The sequence below is a fragment of the Aquarana catesbeiana genome, linkage group LG03, assembly GCF_042186555.1.
Source record: "Aquarana catesbeiana isolate 2022-GZ linkage group LG03, ASM4218655v1, whole genome shotgun sequence".
NCBI lineage: Eukaryota > Metazoa > Chordata > Amphibia > Anura > Ranidae > Aquarana > Aquarana catesbeiana.
In genome coordinates this window covers 625881036-625901849 of record NC_133326.1, presented here as the reverse complement: position 1 = coordinate 625901849, position 20814 = coordinate 625881036, and the positions used below count along the sequence as shown (strand labels likewise).

The 20814-nt window shown below is 41.4% G+C and overlaps 1 protein-coding gene across 4 annotated transcripts in view; it reads left to right on the top strand.

The window, feature by feature from the left end:
* Positions 1–19726, top strand: part of LOC141133189 (protein Wiz-like) — a 144754-nt gene extending 125028 nt beyond the window's left edge. For all 4 annotated transcript variants that reach the window (XM_073622398.1, XM_073622395.1, XM_073622397.1 and 1 more), the window contains one exon: positions 17208–19726. In XM_073622398.1, coding sequence (XP_073478499.1) covers positions 17208–17364 — 157 coding nt within the window. In that variant the 3' untranslated portion in view covers positions 17365–19726. The remainder of the gene's footprint in view (positions 1–17207) is intronic.
* The last annotated feature ends 1088 nt before the right edge of the window (positions 19727–20814 follow it).

The following is a 20814-nucleotide window of genomic DNA, read 5'->3' as shown; positions in this document are numbered from 1 at the left end:
CCCAGAAGGCATTGTAAACAGGAAATGATGCGATGGGCCACGGCCAGGGAGGAGGAAGTAAAAAATGAATAGCAGATATACAGTAGGTGCTGAGAAAAAAAAAAAAAAAATATCCAATTCGTTTACAGTGCAGTGTTTAGTGAGGGATGCTGAAGAGTTGTAAAAGTGGGTGGAACTCCACTTTAAAGTGACAAAGATGTGTAATTATATACACCTGTGAAATGCTCAATATTTTTTTTCTAGGGTAAAGCTGCTGTCTAATGATGTGTAAAGACACCTAAACATGAAAGTGAAAACAGACAGCTCTGCACCCAAAACAACAAAAAATCAATTAAATTGAAGTGACACTGATTTTTATAAGCAGCTACCCGAAGCACATAAATATGTGCTAAAATATATGGTGTAGACAAGGAAGAAAACACTATTAACCACTTCAGGCACAGAAGATTTGGCTGCTCAATGACCAGGCCATTTTTTGTGATACGTCACTGCGTCGCTTTAACTGACAATTGCGCAAGTTGACGTCCCTTTTTTCCCCACAAATAGAGCTTTCTTTTGATGGTGATCATCTCTGCAATTATTTTTTTGCGCAAAAAAAAAAAGTTAAAATTTTGAAAAAAAAACACAATATTTTGTACCTTTTGCTATAATAAATATTCCCAATTTTTTCTAAAAAAGCACATTTTTTCCTCAGTTTAGGCCGATATGTATTCTGCATATTTTTGGTAATAAAAATCACAATAAGCGTATATTGATTGGTTTGCGCAAAAGTTATTGTGTCTACAAAATAGGTGATAGATTTATGGCATTTGTATTATTATTATTTTTTACTAGTAATGGCAGTGATCTGCAATTTTTATCAGGACTGCAACATTTTGGCGGACAGATTGGACACTTTTGATACATTTTTGGGACCATTGACAATTGTACAGCGATCAGTGCTATTAAAATGCACTGATTACTGTGTAAATGTCACTGGCAGGGAAGGGGTTAACACTAGGGGCCAATCAAGGGGTTAACTGTTCCCTTGTGTGTGTTCTAACTGTGGGGGGAGGGGACTGACTATAGGAGATAACAGATCATGGTTCCTAGCAAGTAGGAACTCACAATCTGCCTCTCGTCACAGAACAGGGATTAGTGTGTTTACACACACACACACACACACACACACACACACATCCCTGTTCTGGCCCTCGTGTCCGCAATCGTGTGTGGCTGGCAGGTGCGCGCTTGCTATCCCGCTTAAAGGAGCCGACGTACAGGTACGATGGCTCGCAGGATCGTGCCGACCTGCCGCAGTATAATGACGGCGGCTGGTCGGTAAGTGGTTAATAAAAGTGACAATAAAAATAATGTAAATCACATCAACTAATTCAAATAAAACTTATAAATTGTAAGCACCCAACAATAGTGTCCATTTCGCTATTCCTGAAAAAAAGTTCATACAAATGCTTCACTCTAAATGAAAAGTTCAATGGTGCTCCAAAAAAAGAGAAACAAGTGAGAAGGATCCTCAACACGCCCACTGGACAGCCTTAATTTACCAGAACCACAGATGTATTGTTCTCTTAATCATCCAGATGGTGTTCCTCCACTCTCCTGAACCCACTAGGCTCCACGAATGTAATCGACCACAGGTTATATGAGTAATATTCCCTCAATACTCTAGATCAGGGGTCTCCAAACTTTCTAAACAAAGGGCCAGTTTACTGTCCTTCGAGATTTAGGGGGGCCAGACTATGGCCAGTGGGAGGAATAGTGCCCCATCATTGGTATCAGTGGGAGGAATAGTGCCCCATCATTGGTATCAGTGGGAGAAATAGTGCCCCATCATTGATGTCAATGGATGGAATGGTGCCCCAAGGGCCGGATAAAGGCAAGCAAAGGGCCATATCCAGCCCATGTGCTGCAGTTTGAAGACCACTGCTTTAGATCCACAATCCAATCCAATCATGGGATGAAGGGCAAAACACAGAAAGGGACTCATTTTGTAAAATTGCTAAAAAAAAAAGCTTTACCAAATTAAAACTGTAGAAATGCACTTACATTGTAAAGTGCAGTGAATTGTTGGCAGAAACATTAGCAGCTTAGTATTGGAAGGGAATCGCAGCCGCTCCACCTGTCATTCAAGTCGGTCTGCGTTCCATGAGGCACTCACAGACTACAAGGCACCGAAAATGCTGTCGAGCCATTCATATTCTTTTCACCTCATTGCATTTCACACAGTTGGCTTTCTCCTGAGGAGTCCAGCTCTTCTGTTTTCACATTCAAACTGTAAAGATTGTTTTTCATTTCAAGTGAGCTGTGTCCAGCTGGTGTCAATCTCAATTACTTGTAAGGGCTCAACATGGCTTCGGACAGGCTTTTTTAAAGCTCTTTGAAATCCAGTCAAAGCTCCTATCACTAAATAAAATGGTTAACTTACAATCCTGTTTACACCTTGCATTTGCTTTGCTTCAAAAATTTTACCCCATGTCGCTTTAGTGGTGCTTCAAAGCCTCCATAAAAGTCTATGACAAAGCTCGCTGGAAGCACCTGAAGCTTTTGAGAGGCTTTAATTCAGCTTTAGCTTTGTTTTGAGAAATTGCAGGTATGAGATATCAACACACGCACAGGGCATCTGCCAGGCTTCATTAAAGCTTCAAAAAAAGGCACCACTGAAGCATCATCAAAGCATCGCAGAAGAATCAAAAACACATCAAAAAGCACATTGAAGCAGTAGAAGCTTTAATGTGTGTTGAAGTCGATGCAGGTGTAAATGAGTCCTAAGGGTGTCTTTTCGCCAAAGAGTTCAAATATGTTTTACAAACTCTAAAACCAGGACCAATGGAGGAAGCTCAGCCACAACCTCTGGAAAGTGGCCAAGAAAGAAAACCGTGCTACACCGCCAAGCAAAACAAAACTGTTGATCTGTTATTCTTAGCAGCTTCAGATACAGTGCCTTGAAAAAGTATTCATACCCCTTGAAATTTTTCACATTTTGTCATTCTACAACCAAAAGTGTAAGGCCCCGTTCACACATGTTGTCCATTTTAAATCCATCCATTGATGGATGAAAAAAGGACATCAATGCATCTCTATGGAAAAACTGATGTAAATGAATGATCATCCATTTACATCCGCCTCCGCCATCATCCGTTTTTTGAAACTGATCAAAGCTCTATTTTTCTCCTGTTAAAAAAACGGATCGGACGAATGGTCAGTTTTTCATCCGTTTTTACATTGGTAGTGGATGTAAAAAAAAACTGATGAGCACTGATGAAAAATGGATGAGCACGGATGAAAAACTGATGAATACTTCATCCATTTTGACATGACTGAACTGATGAAATGAACGGTCCGCATGTGTGAAAGGGGCCTTTGGGCTCCTTCACACGGTACGGATCCATGATGATCCGCCCCGTGAACATCCGCTTGCTCAGCGGGGATCGCTCCGCCGATCCCCGCTGAGCAGGAAGATGACAGGTATGTCTCTGCACGCTGTGTAGCGACGGACCTGTCAGAGCGCCGCTCTCCCCTATGGGGGATCGGATGACGACGGACCGTAGAGTCCATCGTCACCCGATCCGAAAACGGATGTAAAAGTAGGTTTTTCCTCCGCTACACTTTTTCAGATCGGAGCGGGTCGGATGTTAGCAGACATGTCACCGCTGACATCCGACACTCCATAGAGATCTATGGAGGGTCCGTTCAGGTCCGCCTAAAAAACTGACAGGCGGACCTGAACGGATCGTTTGTCTGAAAGAGGCCTTAATGTATTTTATTGCAATTTTCAGTGATAGACCAACACAAAGTGGCACATAATGGTGACGTGGAAGGAAAATAATAAATGGTTTTCCAAATTTTGTACAAATAAATATCTGAAAAGTGTGGCATGCATTTGTATTCAGCCTGTTTTCTAGTGGAACCAATTGCCTTCAAAAGTCACTTAATTAGTAAATAAAGTCCACCTATGTGTAATTTATTCTCAGTATAAATACGGCTGTTCTGTGAAGCCCTCAGAGGTTTGTTAGAGAACTTTAGTCAACAAACAGCATCATGAAAGTCAGGCAAGTCAGGGTTAAAGTTGTAGAGAAGTTTAAAGCCAAGTTAGCTTATAAAAAAAAAAATCCCCAGCTTTGAACATCTCAAAGAGCCCTTTTCAGTCCATTATCCGAAAATAGAAAGAATATGGCACAACTGCAAACCTACAAAGACATGGCCGTCCACCTAAACTGACAGGCCGGGCAAGGAGAGCATTATTTCAGAGAAGCAGCCAAGAGGCCCATGGTAACTCTGGAGGAGCTGCAGAGATCCACAGCTCAGGTGGGAGAATCTGTCCATAGGACAACTATTAATCTAGCCTTTATGGAGGAGTGGCAAGAAGAAAGCCATTGTTGAAAGAAAGCCATAATATGTCCAGTTTGCGAGAAGCCATGTGGGGGACACAGTAAACATGTGGAAGAAGGTGCTCTGGTCAGGTGAGACGAAAATTGAACTTTTTGGCCTAAAAGTAAAACGCTATGTGTGGCGGAAAACTAACACTGCACATCACCCTTAACACACCAGGAGGAGGATGTTTTTTATTCAGCTATGCTGGGAAAAGTCAAACAATTTTGGTGCTAGCATTTTTCTTCATTTTTTTTTTTTTATCTTCAGTCAGTGGCGGCTAGAGCTGGTCTCTATGATAGCAGCTTTCTGGAGCAGCCTAAATTTGAGCCATGGCTGGACCCCGCTGGACTAAGTGGGGCTAAGTTGGAAGTGACCTTTATGCACAGGGATCGGCTTGAGGTGCTTTCGAAATCCTGTCCTGGTAACAAGTTAGCACTGAAGTCAGGGCATTGTCTCAAAAGGGATACTAGACAGGGTCTCATTTCACAATTATATGGCATACTTTATAATAGGCTCCAAGAATCTATGGAAATACCATCAAGGGAACACTGGGTATGAGATTTGGGGTCTATATCAGATGACCAGTGGGCAACAGTATTGTCAGCCGTCCCTGTGGTCTCTTTATCCCCTACGCAAAAACGAACCCAATTATTTATTTTACATAGATCCTAACATACACCTGAGAACTTATTTAAATAGAAGCGTAGAGGCACATCCCTATGCTCTAGATGTAATGGGGGTCTAGCTAACTTAATACATATGCTATAGAGATGCCTCAAACTCCATCGATTATTGGCAGGGGGTTGTCTCTACTGTTAATGGTATCTTTGGGATGAAGATGCCGTTGGAGCCAGATATATGCCTTCTGAATATGTTAGACGAATCAAGGACCCCAAAATATACCTTAATACCAATAGTAAGAAGTCTGTTTCAGGCTCGTAAGCTTATAGCATTAAAATGGATGTCACCACATCCCCCAACAATAGGGGAATGGCGAATACAAATAAAGGAAACTATGATTAAAGAAAAATATGTTTTCTTACATAGAGGTTATCCAGGGGAATTTGATGAAATATGGAAGATATGGTCGGATATTACAGACTGAATGTGGAATTAGGAACAGAAAAGGTTTCCCCCCTTTTTTTTTTTTTCCTCTTTGTTTAAGGTGATTTTTAATATGTACATGGGTTGTTTGTGTGTTTGTATTGTTTGCTTATAAAATCAATAAAAACATGATCTGATTTAAAAAAAAAAAAAAAAAAAAGTGAACGATTTTCCTGTAATTAGTATACTATTTGCACAAAAAAAATTAAGTGACCAACACTGCGCATGCTCAGAAACTAAAGAATACATTAGAATACAATGCAATAGATTGTCTCTGAAATTGTATTTTGGCTAATGAGAATTTTTGTAACCCTTGTAACCCATTTATTTTCAAAATGATACTAGTATGCAAAACAATGTGTCCAATATTCTCATCATGTGTACAGCCCTTTAGTCTAGGGGCAGAGGATTAAGGTAAAACTACTTAAAGGATTTGTAAAGGCAGAAGGTTTTTTTATCTTAAAGTGGATGTAAACCCAATGTCATCCTTTCTAAACTACTGCCATAGGGGTTATCTATAAGGATATACATGCCTCCCGCGTGTATCTTTACCTGTCAAATGTCTCCCCTCTGTCTGTTATGAGAGCCAAAAAACTGCATATTCTGTGGGTGGGTCTGTTGTCTGGAGCTCGGTGGGTGGAGTTGTGATGTCAGTAGACTCCCTGCCCACCTCTACACTCCCCTTGTCAATATACATTTTTCTCCTGTGTATTTCTTACACTGAACTTCTGCTATGATCTCTAACATCCAGTGAAAAGACAGGAAAGTAACCACATGACTTCAGCATGCCAAATCATGCTGAGCTGTGGAACAGCCAATCCTTGCAGAGCTGCTGAAGAAAGGAGTGGGGGTGGGGATTAAAAAATAATGCTTGTCTCTTAGGCTAGTGCACGAGATATGTAAATCACCTGTCACTCACAGCAAGGGGGAGGATTTGACAAAGTTTTTCTCTGTTTGTCAAGATTTATCTCACTGAACAATAATAGGATTGCTCAGAGCTGGATTAACTCTGTGTGGCAAGACTGGGCTCGAATGATAGGAAATCTTATACTCTACATTATGACATCCAAAAAAAAATAAAAATTTCAGGTTTACATCCACTTTAATGCACCCAGCACTCCACTAATTACTTACCTGAGCCCCATCTCTGTCCAGCAATGTCCACGAGTGTCTTAGCTGTCCAGGACTCTCCTCCTGATTGGCTGAGACAAAGCGGCGCCATTGGCTCCCGTGGCTGTCAATCAAAGTCAGTTAATCAGAAGAGAGAGGGGATGGCCAGGTCGAGGCTCCATGTCTGGATGGACACACGGAGCTGTGACTCTGCTCAGGTGTCCCCATAGCAAGCTGCTTGCTGTGGGGGCACACAACAGGAGGGAGGAGCCAGGAGCACCGAAGAGGGACCCGAGAAGAGGAGGATACAGGCTGCTCTGTGCAAAACTAACTGCACAGAGGAGGTACGTATAACATGTTTGTTTTTTAAAACAAGACTTTATAATCACCTTAAGCTTGTACACATGCATGGGTTTTTTTTTTCGTTCAGGCAGTGGGCTGAATTAAAAAAAAAAAAAAAAAAAACATCAACACATTTCTGCAGCCATACAAGAGAGGTGGATATAGAAATCTCCTCCACTGTGACATTGTATCCTGAGAGTGGGGACTCTCATTGCTGTCAGAATACACTGATCGGTGCTGCAGCTGATTGGCTGCAAGCTGCTGATCGAACAAGGTTTTCCTGCAGTCCCATCTACAGAAGCCAATTTGACAATCCGCTTCTAACAGGCAGGGCTACACAGAGATCAAAATTTGGCCGGTCCCTGCTCAACCATATAAATTTTGATCTGTGTGTACCCAGCTTTACCTTATTCCTTGCTCCATTAGGCTCCTCCAGTACTGTGAATGGTCCTCTGAAGCTTCTGGGTAAAATGTGAGTGGCTGTGATCACACTCCAGCCGCCCCATCATACTGTATGGTACAGTGGGTGTAGAAAATCACCCCCCCCCCTTTAAAATAATCACATTTTGTTGCTTTGCAGCCTGGAATGAAGACGGACAGTTTTTGTTTTATCCAGCTGTTTTTACAAATTCAAACACAGGATCATGGAATTGGAAAAAGTATCACCCCCTTGTGTCAGTATTTTGTTGAACCACCTTTTGCTTTAATTACAGCCCTTAGTCTGATGTGATATGTCTCTACTAACTTTGCACATCTAGACTTTGCAATATTTGCCCACTCTTCTTTGTACAGTTGCAAGTTCAGTTAAATGTGATGGTGACCATTTGTAGTCTGCAGTCTTCAGGTCATTCCACAGATTTGTCAATGGGGTTTAAGTCTGGGCTCTGATTAAGCCATGCAAGGACATTCACTTTTTTCTCCTTCTAACACTGGTCATTTTTACTGTGTGCTTTGGGTCATTGTCATGTTGGAAAGTAAACCTTCTTTTCATTGACAACTTTCTGGCAGAGGGCAGCAGATTTTCCTCAAGAATTTGACGGTATTTTGCCCCATCCATTTTCCCTTCTAACCTGACAAGTGCTCCAGTCCCTGCTGCAGAGAAACACCCCCATAACAGGATATTACCACCTCCATGCTTTACTGTAGAAATGGTGTAATTTGGATGTGAGCTGTATTGGATTTCCGCCAGACATATCGTTTGATGTTGAGGCCAAATAATTTGTCTCATCTGACCCTAAAACTTTTTTCCATGTGGCCTGAGTAACTTCAAGGTGCGTTTTGGCAAAGCTCAGTCAATGCTGCATGTGGCCTTTCTTGAGGAGTGTTTTTTTTTTTCCAACCCTCCAATACAAGCCACATTTGTGGAGAATTTGTGATATTGTTTCCACATGCACACAATGTCCACTCTGTCATAAATTCCTGCAACTGCTGTAGGCCTCTTGGTAGCCTCTCTGACCAGTTTCCTCCTGGTTCTTTCATCCAGTTTGGAATGACGTCCTAATGCAGGGATGGTCTCTGTTGTACCAAATACCTTCCACTTTTCAATAATCGACTTCACTGTGCTTCTAGGCATTGATAAAGCCGTTGAAATTTTTTTCTGTGTCCATCTCCTGACTAACTTACCACTAATAGATGATTGTTTTCTTTAGTTGCACTACCAGGGTTTTAAATGCTCCAGAAAAGCTATTTTCATGCTGAACTAATAAAAATGACCACAGCAGATCACAGTTGAAAGACAAAAAGTCATTTTTAGGAGGGGGTGATCCTTTTTCTAACTCAGATTTTGTTTTTTATTTGTTTTTTTCTGACATGTTTGTTGTTATATTTTTTCACTTGGATGTTATAAGTTGCACTGGGTAAATTCAGCTGGATAAAACCTGTGTCTGTCTTCATTTCAGGCTGCAAAGCAACAAAATGTGATTATTTTAAAGGGGGGTGATTCTTTTCTATACCCGCCGTAAGTGCGCTCCTGCAACTTCCCCCACAGAATCTAAGGCCGATCTGGCTGCGGTTCTAGCGCCATCTGAGCCAGCAATCGGAGTGACTATTTCCCATTCTGAGTTACTCAAAACTCTATCTGATGAGAATATTCTTGAGTAGCAGGTTTCTGCTCTTACTCTAGAATTAAGAGAACATTTCATCTTTCAGTTATTTGGTACACTCTAGTCTGGAACTGGAGAATCAAACTGCTATCTCTAGTCATGGTTATTTCAGAGTCCCTGCAGTAAAACCTTCACATTACACCATTTCTTTAAGGTCATCTTCTATGGGGATTACAAATGACCCGACATAGGACCTGCAGGACTTACAGATCTCATTGTTAAATGTTGATACTTAAGAGATGTATGGGTTTTTTTTTTTTTTCTACAGATTCTTAGTTACCTAGGTGGATGCAGCATAAGTCCAATGCTGCATCTGTCCCACGGCACCTCTTCACTGAGGACCGAGCGATCACCACGATCACTCGGTTCTCAAAGCTCCTCGGGCAGAGAGCTGATAACTGTCAGTATGCAGCGCTCTGCTTTGCTGCCCCCACCCCCCACACACTCACTGGAGCACTGGGCTGTGCAGAGGGGGCAGGAGCGGCCGGTTCAGCCTCTCAGTAGCTCACTGAGAGGCTGAGCTGAGTGTCTGTCCAGGGATCTGGCGGATCCCGATTCCATGGTGGTGATGATGCTGAGCCTGGACCGACTCTGTGGCATCAGCAGAGAGCGGACTTTAGCCTGCTCTCTGCTAAAAATGGGTCACAGGAGTGCAGAATGAACTGCACTCCTGTAACCCACAGGAGAAGTACAGCCCAACGAGCTTTGGCTGTACTTAATTAAAGTGGTAGTAAACCCATCCAGTTAATTTTCCAGCATATTACTCATTATAAACTAGTCAACTAGTTGCCGTGTGTAGATGGCTTCCTACCTTCTTCGTTTCAGTGCAATCGTTCATTTTCTGAGCAATGATGTCATCGGAGCATGCACAGTTAGCCCCATTTTTCCAGCAAGCTCTTCATGCTGGAAAAATGGTGTTTACATGCAGGGGCTACATCATTTATTTTGCTTGGCATCAGCCCCAACATCCCACGAGACTAGCTTCCCATTCACAAGCAGAGTGTTAACCCCACATATTAATGTGACTTAATATGTCACAGGGGTTGTAGGCGTGGCGAGCGCAACACATGAGAGAGCAGTATTACACAGGAGAGCTGCAATGCTGTACTGCGCATGAGCAAGATTATGGACACGGAGAGGGAGTGAGGGCTGAAGTCAGAATGTTGTTGGATGCGGAAGACACAGTCACTATGGCGGTGGCTGCAACTGAAATGGAGCTTTCAGAAAAATATTTTTTCAAGTAAGAAGTATTAGATATGCTTTGCCATGGCGACGCTTTGATTCATAAATACTTTATATATTGCATTATATGAAAATGAGGGTTGAAGCAACTGAGTTTACTACCACTTTAAGTCTTTGCCAAGATCCTAGTGTCTCGCCTGTCGAGTTCCTGAAGACTTGATTCAGGTGGACCAAATGGAATTCATGCCTGGTGAGGGCACAGATATTAATATCAGTTGCCTCTTCTTAAACCTCTCCCTGATGCATGACAATTGTGGCACTAAAGTGGTGGCCTCCCTAGATGCCAAAAAGTCATTTGATTTAGTTGAGTGGGAGTATCTGTGGGAGATTCTTCAATGGTTTGGCTTTGGCCCCAAATTTCTCAGCTGGCTTTGGCTTCTCTACAAGGGTCTCAGGCACGGGTCCACACTAACGATTGACTTTGAGTCTTTTTTCACTTCACAAAGATACCCGTCAGGGCTGTCCTCTTTTCCCTAGTCTGTTTGCCCTGGCACCTCTGTAAATTTTTGTCAGAGAGTCTCCGGTGGTTCTGAGTCTGCAGATTGGGGCTCTGGAGGAAAAAAACGTCCTTTTACCTGGACAATGCTTTACTCCTACCTGAATGATGCGGGCCCATCAATTGTGGCGGCTCAAAATCTGTTGTTCTTACCCTGAACGATTGGGCATCTACTTTTGCCTACCCCTCCCAGCTCCCCTTCCCCTCCCGGCGTATCAATCTTAATAAGATGATGATATTGCCTTAGTTTAACTATGTGTTCCAGATCTGTCCGGTTTGAATACCTGTTTCCTTTTTTAGGGACATAGACCATTGTGTTAGCCCCTTCATATCTCCTTCGTATGTTGTCGTCTGGGGTCCTACCAGGGCGACTTTGCGGGTATGGGTGGCTGCTAGATGTTGATTTTTACAAGATAATCAGTGGTCCCCTGCCCAATCTTGTGGGGTAGCCCTAGCCTGGCTCATTTTGAATCTATCCCGGACCCCCAGCTATGGAAGAGATGCGATTGTAAAAACTTTAGGGGATATTATGCCTGCTGGTTCCCTGCTGTCTTTCTCTCAGCTCTCTTAATCCTAGCTGCCAGGTCCTTACGGAGGTGCTTAGAGCCCATTGGTTTGATATAAAAGTGCTTATGTTGTAGGTAGTGAAGCCACCATGTAAGTGGACTAATATAGGTAGAAATGCCATATTTTCTAATTGCAAAGTCCCATACGTTTGACTTGGCAGAACTTTATGTTCTAGTCCTGTTTACTGTGCTCATTTCAGGTGTGGAAAATTGGTAGCAAGGGTTTTCCAACTGGTTACATGAGGACTATGTAGCATATCAACTGGTGATGGTAGCAGTAATTGCCCTGGTGGAGTATGTGGAACGTTCTCTGGTGATGGTAGCAGTAATTGACTCGAGATGGAAGGTTTTCTGATGATCTTTCTTGCTCTTGATTGATTCAGGCAAATGTACTTCACCAATCCAATGAGACTCTGTTGCTTTGTGGGCTCTAACAGATTGTTGGCCTATACAATATAGACGATCAAATCTCCCACCAGCAGCTGTGAACAATGGCTGCATCTGATTGGACACAGCTAGTGTTTGAAAATTTTCCTCCAGAAGCATGTCAGACAGGAGGGTGTGGAATGGACCACCCGTGAAGGGAATTTTTTTGCCTTTCAACAGGAACTGGCTAAAATTTCATCAGCATGTGGCCAGCTTTAAAATGTGAATTTTATGATGCTTATGAATAGGAATATTCCAGCGAGGTCTATTACGGGACACAGGGTGCCATCCCTAAATACAGATGTCTGGAGCTCAGCCTTCAGCAGGACCCTTCCTTGCTATTAGGTTAGAACGTTAACCTATCATTCCATGGTTAAGACCTTGTGCGGAGGATTCTCATGTACCTTCTTATTGTTTGTCTCTTGTGAGTCAGTGGGATCAAACTTTGGTTCTTCTTGCATTCTCAGGAACTGGGTTTGGACTCCTTGGAGGTAATTTTAATTAATTTTACTTATTCTAATAGGGGTGAAATGATCAGAGCCTAACCTGTCAGCTTTTTAGGCATGGACTCACATTTCCCTTTAAGGCCTGTGATGGAATCTGGAGATTTTGAAGCCTACACCTTCTTCTGGCCTAGGGCAGTTCTAATCTTCTCCTCCACCAGGACAATGTTCTTCAGTCCCTCTGTCCAGCTTCTCCAAGAGGAGCTTCAGTTCCTCTTTTCAGGCTGAGTTTATATCTCTCACTTACTGGCCCCTTTTGTTGGGAATCCTGGATGGATACTGTGGGGTCATTGGGTTCTCGTTCCATCTTTTGGGTGGTTCAGGTTAGCCCGAAGCTGGATCTTTAGAGTGGATTGGTTTACTCTCTTCCATATTGAGACATACTTCACTGGTTATGTGTCTTGTTTTTATAGCATCAGACATTAGTTCCCAATGAAAAGCTGTCACTGATTTTTTTTGTTTTCATATTTCTTCTACCAGGTGGAAGTTACCAGCTTTAAGATGGCTCTTCAGCCACATTTAGTCCCCAGTTTTCAGTTTCTTTGACCTGTTAGCATTGTTTGCAGGTTGCTTAACCCTCAGTTGGACTGCTTTTAAACATCCCAAAGGTGAAAGACTTCCGGTGTCTTTCAGTGGATAAGAAATGTGGATAAAAAAAGATATTTGTACTCCACTGTAAAATCCCTTTCTTGGAGTCAATTGGTGGACACAGACCTTACCCCTTTGTGTTTTTTGATCATGCTCTTGTTTCTGGTCTTGCTTTCTATCAAACTGAGGTATGCTGGTAGTAGGAGGGGTTATCCTAGCCAGGCGTATAGTTTTGTTTGCCAGTGTCCAATCCTCCTTTAGTTGGAAGTATAACCAGAAGGTTTAACCCCTTTACGACAGTATAACACACATGTGGTGTGCAGGAAGTGGGCTTTAATCATGGGCTCCACATATACAGTAGTGCTCTTTCGTTTACATACCCTGGCAGAATTTGATTTCTTGGCCATTTTTAAGAGAATATGAATGCTAACACAAAAACATTTCTTTCACTCATGGTTAGTGTTTGGTTTACGCTATTTATTATCAATCAACTCTGTTTACTCTTTTTAAATCATAATGGCAACAGAAACTACCCAAATGACCCTGATCAAAAGTTTACATACCCTGGTGATTTTTGCCTGATAACATGCACACAAGTTGACACAAAGGGGTTTGAATGGCTATTAAAGGTAACTATCCTCACCTGTTATCTGTTTTGCTTGTAATTGGTGTGTGTGTGTATAAAAAGTCAATGAGTTTCTGGACTCCTGACAGACCCTTGCATCTTTCATCCAGTGCTGCACTGACGTTTCTGGATTCTGAGTCATGGGGAACGCAAAAGAATTTTCAAAGGATCTACGGGAAAAGGTAGTTGAACTGTACAAAACAGGAAAGGGATATCCAAGAAATTGAGAATGCCAATTAGCAGTGTTTAAACTCTAATCAAGAAGTGGAAAATGAGGGGTTCTGTTGAAACCAAACCATGGTCAGGTAGACCAACTAAAATTTCAGCCACAACTGCCAAGAAAATAGTTTGGGGTGCAAAGAAAAACCCACAAATAACTTCAGGTGAAATACAAGACTCTCTGAAAACGTGTGGCGTGGCTGTTTCAAGATGCACAATAAGGAGGCACTTGAAGAAATGGGCTGCATGGTCGAGTCGCCAGAAAAAAGCCATTACTACGCAAATGCCACAAAGTACAATACGCCAAAGAGCACAGAGACAAGCCCCAAACCTTCTGGCACAAAGTCATTTGCAGTGATGAGACCAAAATTTTGCTTTTTGGCCACAACCAGAAATGCTACATTTGGAGAGGAGTCAACAAGGCCTCTGATGAAAGGTACACCATTCCTACTGTGAAACACAGAGGTGGATCGCTGATGTTTTGGGGATGCATGAGCCACAAAGGCACAGGAAATTTGGTCAAAATTGATGGCAAGATGAATGCAGTATGTTATCAAAAAATACTGGAGGAACATTTGCATTCATCAGCCAGGAAGCTGCGCATGGGACGTACTTTGACATTCCGACATGACAATGTTCCAAAACACAAGGCCAAGTCAACATGTCATTGGCTACAGCAGAATAATGTGAAGGTTCTGGAGTGGCCATTTCAGTCTCCTGATCTCAATATCATTGAGCCACTCTGGGGAGATTTCAAACGTGCAGTTCATGCAAGACAGCCTAAGAATTTACACAAACTGGAGGCTTTTTGCCAAGAGGAATGGGCAGCTTTACCATCTGAGAAGATAAAGAGCTTCATCCACAAATACCACAAAAGACTTCAAGCTATCATTGATGTTAAAGGGGGCAATACACGGTATTAGGAACTGGAGTGTGTAAAGTTTTAAGGGTCATTTGGATCGTTTCTGTTGCCATTAGATTTAAAAAGAGTAAACAGTTGATTGATAATAAATGGCTTCAGCCAAACTAACCATGAGTGAAAGAAAATTTTTTGTGTTATCATTCATATTCTCTGAAAAATGGCCAAGAAATCATAAATTCTGGCAGGGTATGTAAACTTATGAGCACAACTATATATATATATATGTTACTGTTTGTTCTTCTGTCTGTGCTCCCAGCACAGAGACCAGGCTCTTGGTGACAGCCCCAGGTCTTCTAACGATCAGGACAGGGTGGAAATGGATCCTGATCACATGATCGCTGTTATGGCCTCTAATTGGCTATCAAAGTGATCATTCATTCTGTAGCCCTTCCCTGTGTCATCTCTCCTCTTTGAGGAGAAGAAACAGACTTCACTGCTAAGGAGGAGAAAAAGACACAAAGAGGGTTATTTACGAAAGGCAAATCCACTTTGCAATGCAAGTGCACTTGGAAGTGCAGTCGCTCTAAATCTAAGGGGTTGATCTTGATTTGATTGTAGCCGTATTAGTGCAATTGTGACAGAGAAAATTGAGTACTGTCCGTGATACTTTTTTTTTTATTTGCACTAACACAATTTTTCGGGACAAGCCTGAAATGAGTGGAAGCTCTGCTGATTTTATCATCCAATCATGTGCAAGTTAAAATGCTGTTTATTTTCCTTGCATGTCCCCCTCGGATCTACAGCGACTTTACTTCCAAGTGCACTTGCAGTGCAAAGTGGATTTGCCTTTAGTAAATAACCCCCAAGGTATCTATTCTCTCACCCTGGAGACATTGTTCGTACAAAGAAAAAAAAAAGAGTTTTTATGGCAGTGTACAGTAGGTGTCAATGTTAGTGCAGTGTAAGTGGCAGATGGTGTTAGTGTAAATTAGAGCTATTGCAAAGTTATTTTCATTGTAAGTGTCAGCTAGTCGCGGTGTCAGTGTGTTTTAGATAACAAAAAAAAGGTTTTATATTTAGTGTCAGTGCAAGTGTTGGTGTCAATGTCAGTGTGTTTAGCTGGGACCAAATAAAAAAATTTAAATATGTAGAATTGTTTTTTGGCTCTACTATATATACATATAACAAATCACACACACGTATGTGATATTGCTGCAATTGTCAGTAGTAGTAGAATTTATTTTGCAGGTTTTTCTGGTGGTGGGTCACAAAATTTTTAAGGCTGAAGTTTAAAAAAAATGATTTTTTAAAACTATTTTTTGGAATGCTTATTTTATTGTGTCCAATGTCTTAAGATAAAAAACACTGAAGGATTAAAACTACTTTAAAGGGGTTGTAAAGGTTCATGTTTTTTCACCTTTATGCATCCTATGCATTAGGATGAAAAAACACCTGGCAGTCACCGGCCCCCTGTTTTACTTACCTGAACCCCTTCATTTAGTCGGTGGGGATGCGCTGTCTCTCACCACGGGTTCCTGGCTCTTGATTGGATAGATTGATAGCAGTGCAGCCATTGACTCCCGCTGCTGTCAATCAAATCAAATGACATGGGGGCGGGGCAGAGTCCTGCATTCGGCCTTTATGGACGCCGAATGCTGGACTCGGGAGCGCGCCTGCAAGGTAATCCCCCCCAGGAGAGCGCTTCTCCCAGGGGGTTATCTGATGTGAGGAGGAGCCTCTGGGGACCCCAGAAGAGCAGGTTTGGGGCCACGCTGCATAGTGGAGGTAAGCATATGTTTGTTATTTAAAAAAAAAAAAAAATTACCCTTACAATCACTTTAAGGCTTCCTATCTCCCTCAATGGATTTCAAGAATCTCATAGGTTTTTTTGGTGAGTATTAAAAATCCTATTTCTGAGTATGTTCCACCCAGTTTTAGTGCTTGGAACATTTGTATTTGAGAGGTGATTGTAGGCAACATTTCCACAAAATGTATGGCCAGCTTCGAGGTATGAAGAGCCCTGATGTGCAAGTCTTCTACTGTTTAATGTACAAAGATAAAGTACCCCCCCCCCCCCCCCCCCAAAGAAATGAGACTTTTGAGGCAACTTGATAAAGAATTCAAAATATATATTGAAAAAATTTTAAAAATGTATTGAAATATTATTAAAAATGAATAGATGCATACATCACCACAAAACAAATAAAAACAATGCAGTTGATGTGGTTGAGAATTGTTGGCCTCCCTTGTGTTTCACCCGTCGCGTTTGAGGATTTCAATGTTAATCCCTTCATCTGGGGCGGTTCTTTTAGGAGACATCAATACAAATGACAATCTATGGTTTTACATACTCAGACTACTCGTTTGTATTGACTTCTCCTAAAAGAAATGCCCCTGATTAAGGGATTAACATTGCACCTATTAGTTTCCTAATAATATTTCAATACATTTTGTTAAAGAATTCAAAATATATATTGAAAAAATTATCAAGTTGCCTCAAAAGTCCCATGTCTTTGGAGGGTACTTTATCTTTGTATAATCAACTTTTTGGGATGTCAGCAACAACCCAGTCTTTCTAGGTGAAACCCTATCACAAATTATCCACTGTTTAATCACTTAAAGTTCTTTTTTTTTCCCATCCCCTTTACCAGGTTCTGTGACATTCAATTCCAAGGTCCGCTTTCCATTCAAGAGCAGTGGGTCCGTCATCTGCAGCATCATATATTGGCAATGAACTTTTCAAAGTTCCCGAGCCCACCCCATGATGTATCATCCCAGGAACAGGCAGAAGCTGTCAAGTCCCAATAAGTCAGCTTCAAAGTGACATGGACAAGATGTCTGCATTTTCTGAAGCCACGGATTTGTGGAAGATTTGTAGGTGGTAGCTTGGCATATATAACAAAATCCCATGCAGGGTCTGAAAGAAAAGATGCTCTAAAGCCTGTGAGATGAATATGATGATGTCTGGGTACACAGTAAGGTAAGATCAGCCACAAGGCACCAACATCTTTCAGAAGACTGGACTTGCAATAAAATAGAGCGATCTCAGTGGACACGCAAGAGGTGGTGGTATGGAGAACATCAGGGACATGTTTTGAAGATTTTAATAACATGGTTAAATGCTGGCAGTTCATGTTAATTCTGTATGCTTGGTCTCTGCAGCTGTAGAATGTTGTAGAAGGTGATATAAATGAATATGGGAAGAATAAAGATGTAAGATGGGTTCTTTTTGGATCTGACAGGTTGGTGTTTCACTGTCCCTTTTTAAAAGGTAATTTCTAGTGATTTGTGCTTTTGCTGCTAACACAAAGCAGATTTCTGTTCTCTCAATCCTTCACTACGATGTCTTTATTCTACAATGGTGCTTAGTCTTTATTGCCCCTCAAAGCCCACCACAAACATAACTTCTACATTTTCTTCTCACTGCTTCTTAGATTTCTTCTATTGGCCCTGAACTTGGAACTTAGATTAAACATGCAGGCAATGTTTTTTTTTTTTGTTTTTTACAGAGAACATGACATAGCATTTAGTAATAACCGGGATACTTTTTTGCAACTTGTGTGTATTCCCAGCCAGCGAGATTTCCCCAATTTGGCTACCAACTCTGTTCCTTGCTGCAATCATATTATCAATCAGACCAATCAATTGGACTTCTGAACTTTGTTTCCATTCACTTCTAATAGGCTTCAGATGGGGAAGGTCCGGTTCGACTTACAGGAATTGGTATTTTCTCTGTCTGAAAAGGGAGTTGTGGTGGATAAATCTTCACACTGGAATACCATCTATTAATAAAAGGTTTTTGGCTTCTAATGTGTTTGCCCAAACCAAGAGATCAGCTTTGGTCCATTTATAGTTTTTAAAATGTTGGTCAGCAACAGGCACACGGATGTGTTATTGAATGACCTGACCTATTTTAGTGATGATGGTGAACCCATGGTCATGAGAGCTCTTTAGGTGCCAACTTAAACACCCTTGACACCTTCATTTTGTATGGGCCAAACCTTTTAGCCATGTCTCTTAATTTTTTGTTTGAGGAATTACATATCTTTGGTAACCTCATGGTACACCGGGGAAAATTTGAAACCGCTTCCCTCCACAGCCACATTGCTTAATGCCAGGGTTGGCAAGAGGATGGAGTCAGGGGCCTTTTATGTATATAATATATATGTTGTATTATTGTGGTTGTATATCTTGTCATGCTTGCCCAATACACCCCCCCCCCTTTTTAGGGGAGACACATCTTATGGTTTTACTTCCTTTTATTTTAAAAAAGTCTCTGTCCAAGATCCGTTGACCATTTTTATATTCTGAGAATAATAATGTAACCCCTCCCCCCCCCCTTTCCAACCTGAATGTATTAGCTAATCTGTTTTTGTAGACACACACCATATTGTATTTGAGAGACATGTCCCCAACAGGAAGTGGGTATGACTCTTATAAATATCTTTCACTTCACTGTTGAAGTCTTTTATTTATTTAAGTAACTCTAGGACTGGTAAATTGTCTCCTCCAAACAAGACTGGTATACATCCTTTATCCTAATATTTCCTTCCTTTACTGAAAGGCTATGTGCAGTATGGATGCAATAGTATGGGCTTAGTAACAGTGCAGGGGGTAGTGGTGTGCAGGAACCTGCCACAGCCAATCATAATAATGTTTTCAGCATCTTGTTATTCAGAATAAGCTGATTTTTTTGTTGGTTGCCATAGGCTAATGTGTGGCACTGTTCTTTATTATATAAGTCTGGTGGTCTTCCAATGTGAAGTCCTTCAGTTCTTTTCACTAGAAGCCATGGACTAATTATTAACGTCTCCCTTATTGCAGAAAATCCTCCCATTCACTCCCTTGTGAAAAATTGTGTAATATAGTGGTGGGGAGTTGCAACCACTTGCACATACATATTTAGGCTTTGCATCTACCAATTCGGTTTGGCTAGCCATCAGTTATTATTTTTTCCACAATTTCTGGCCCTGTAAAGGCAGTTTTTATTTTAATTTTTCTTGCCCTAAGGACTACAATGTGATTTTTTTTTTCTGTCCTTTATGCTTTCTTATCTTTACTGTCACACACCCATTTCATAGTAACCTGCCATTTTATTTACAATTTCAATTCACTTTGATTTAATATTTTAATGTGTAGAATTTGAGTAAAGCAATCAGTTTTTACCCTGGATGTGTGTGCTTTATTTTCTGATGTAACTGACAGGATTTATACCATGTCATGGTTTTTTTTATTGCTTTGGAACTTAGGGCGCCTACATTAAATACTACTGCACGCTTGTGTACAAAGCCATAGATGCGATTGTTTTTCATAAGGCAGCATTACAACCAAGCGGTTAGCTTTCTCACCTGTCATTCTAGAGCAGTGATGGTGAACCTTGGCACCCCAGAGGTTTTGGAACTACATTTCCCATGATGCTCATGCACTCTGCAGTGTAGTTGAGTATCATGGGAAATGTAGTCCCAAAACATCTGTGGTGCTAAGTTTCGCATCACTGTCCTAGAGTCCTGAGTTAACCACTTAAAACCCAAGCCTATTTCTGACACTTGTTTACAAGTTAAAATCAGTATTTTTTGCTAGAAAATTACTTAAATCCCCCAAACAATATATATTGTAATTATTATTATTATTCAGGATTTATATAGCGCCAACAGTTTGCGCGGTGCTTTACAATATGAGGGCAGACAGTACACTTACAATACAAATGAATACAGCATGGATCAGAGGGCCCTGCTCATTAGAGCTTACAATCTAGGAGGGAGGGTCAAGTGGAAACAAAAGGTAATAACTGTGGGGGATGAGCTGATGGAGAAAATGAAAATACAGTTGTTAGGTGTGGGTAGGGTAGGCTTCTCTGAAGAGAAGGGTTTTCAGGGATTGTCTAAAAACTAATAGAGTAGGAGATAAGCGAACATATTGGGGTAGGGCATTCCATAGGATTGGCGAGGCTTTGGAAAAGTCCTAGAGGCGAGCATGAAGGAAGTGACAAGGGAACTAGGCTAGTGATGTAGCTGGGTGTAAATTGTGGATAGCTTTGTAAGTAGTTGTTAGTATTTATTTAATTAATTTGTTGGGCAAGTGGAAGCCAGTGGAGGGATTGACAGAGAGGGGTAGCAGACACAGAGCGATTGGTAAGGTGGATGAGTCTGGCAGCAGCATTCATGATGGATTAAAGAGGTGATAGACTATGTAGAGGTAAGCCAATGAGAAGGGAGTTGCAGTAGTCGAGGCGAGAGATGACCAGGGAGTGAATTAAGA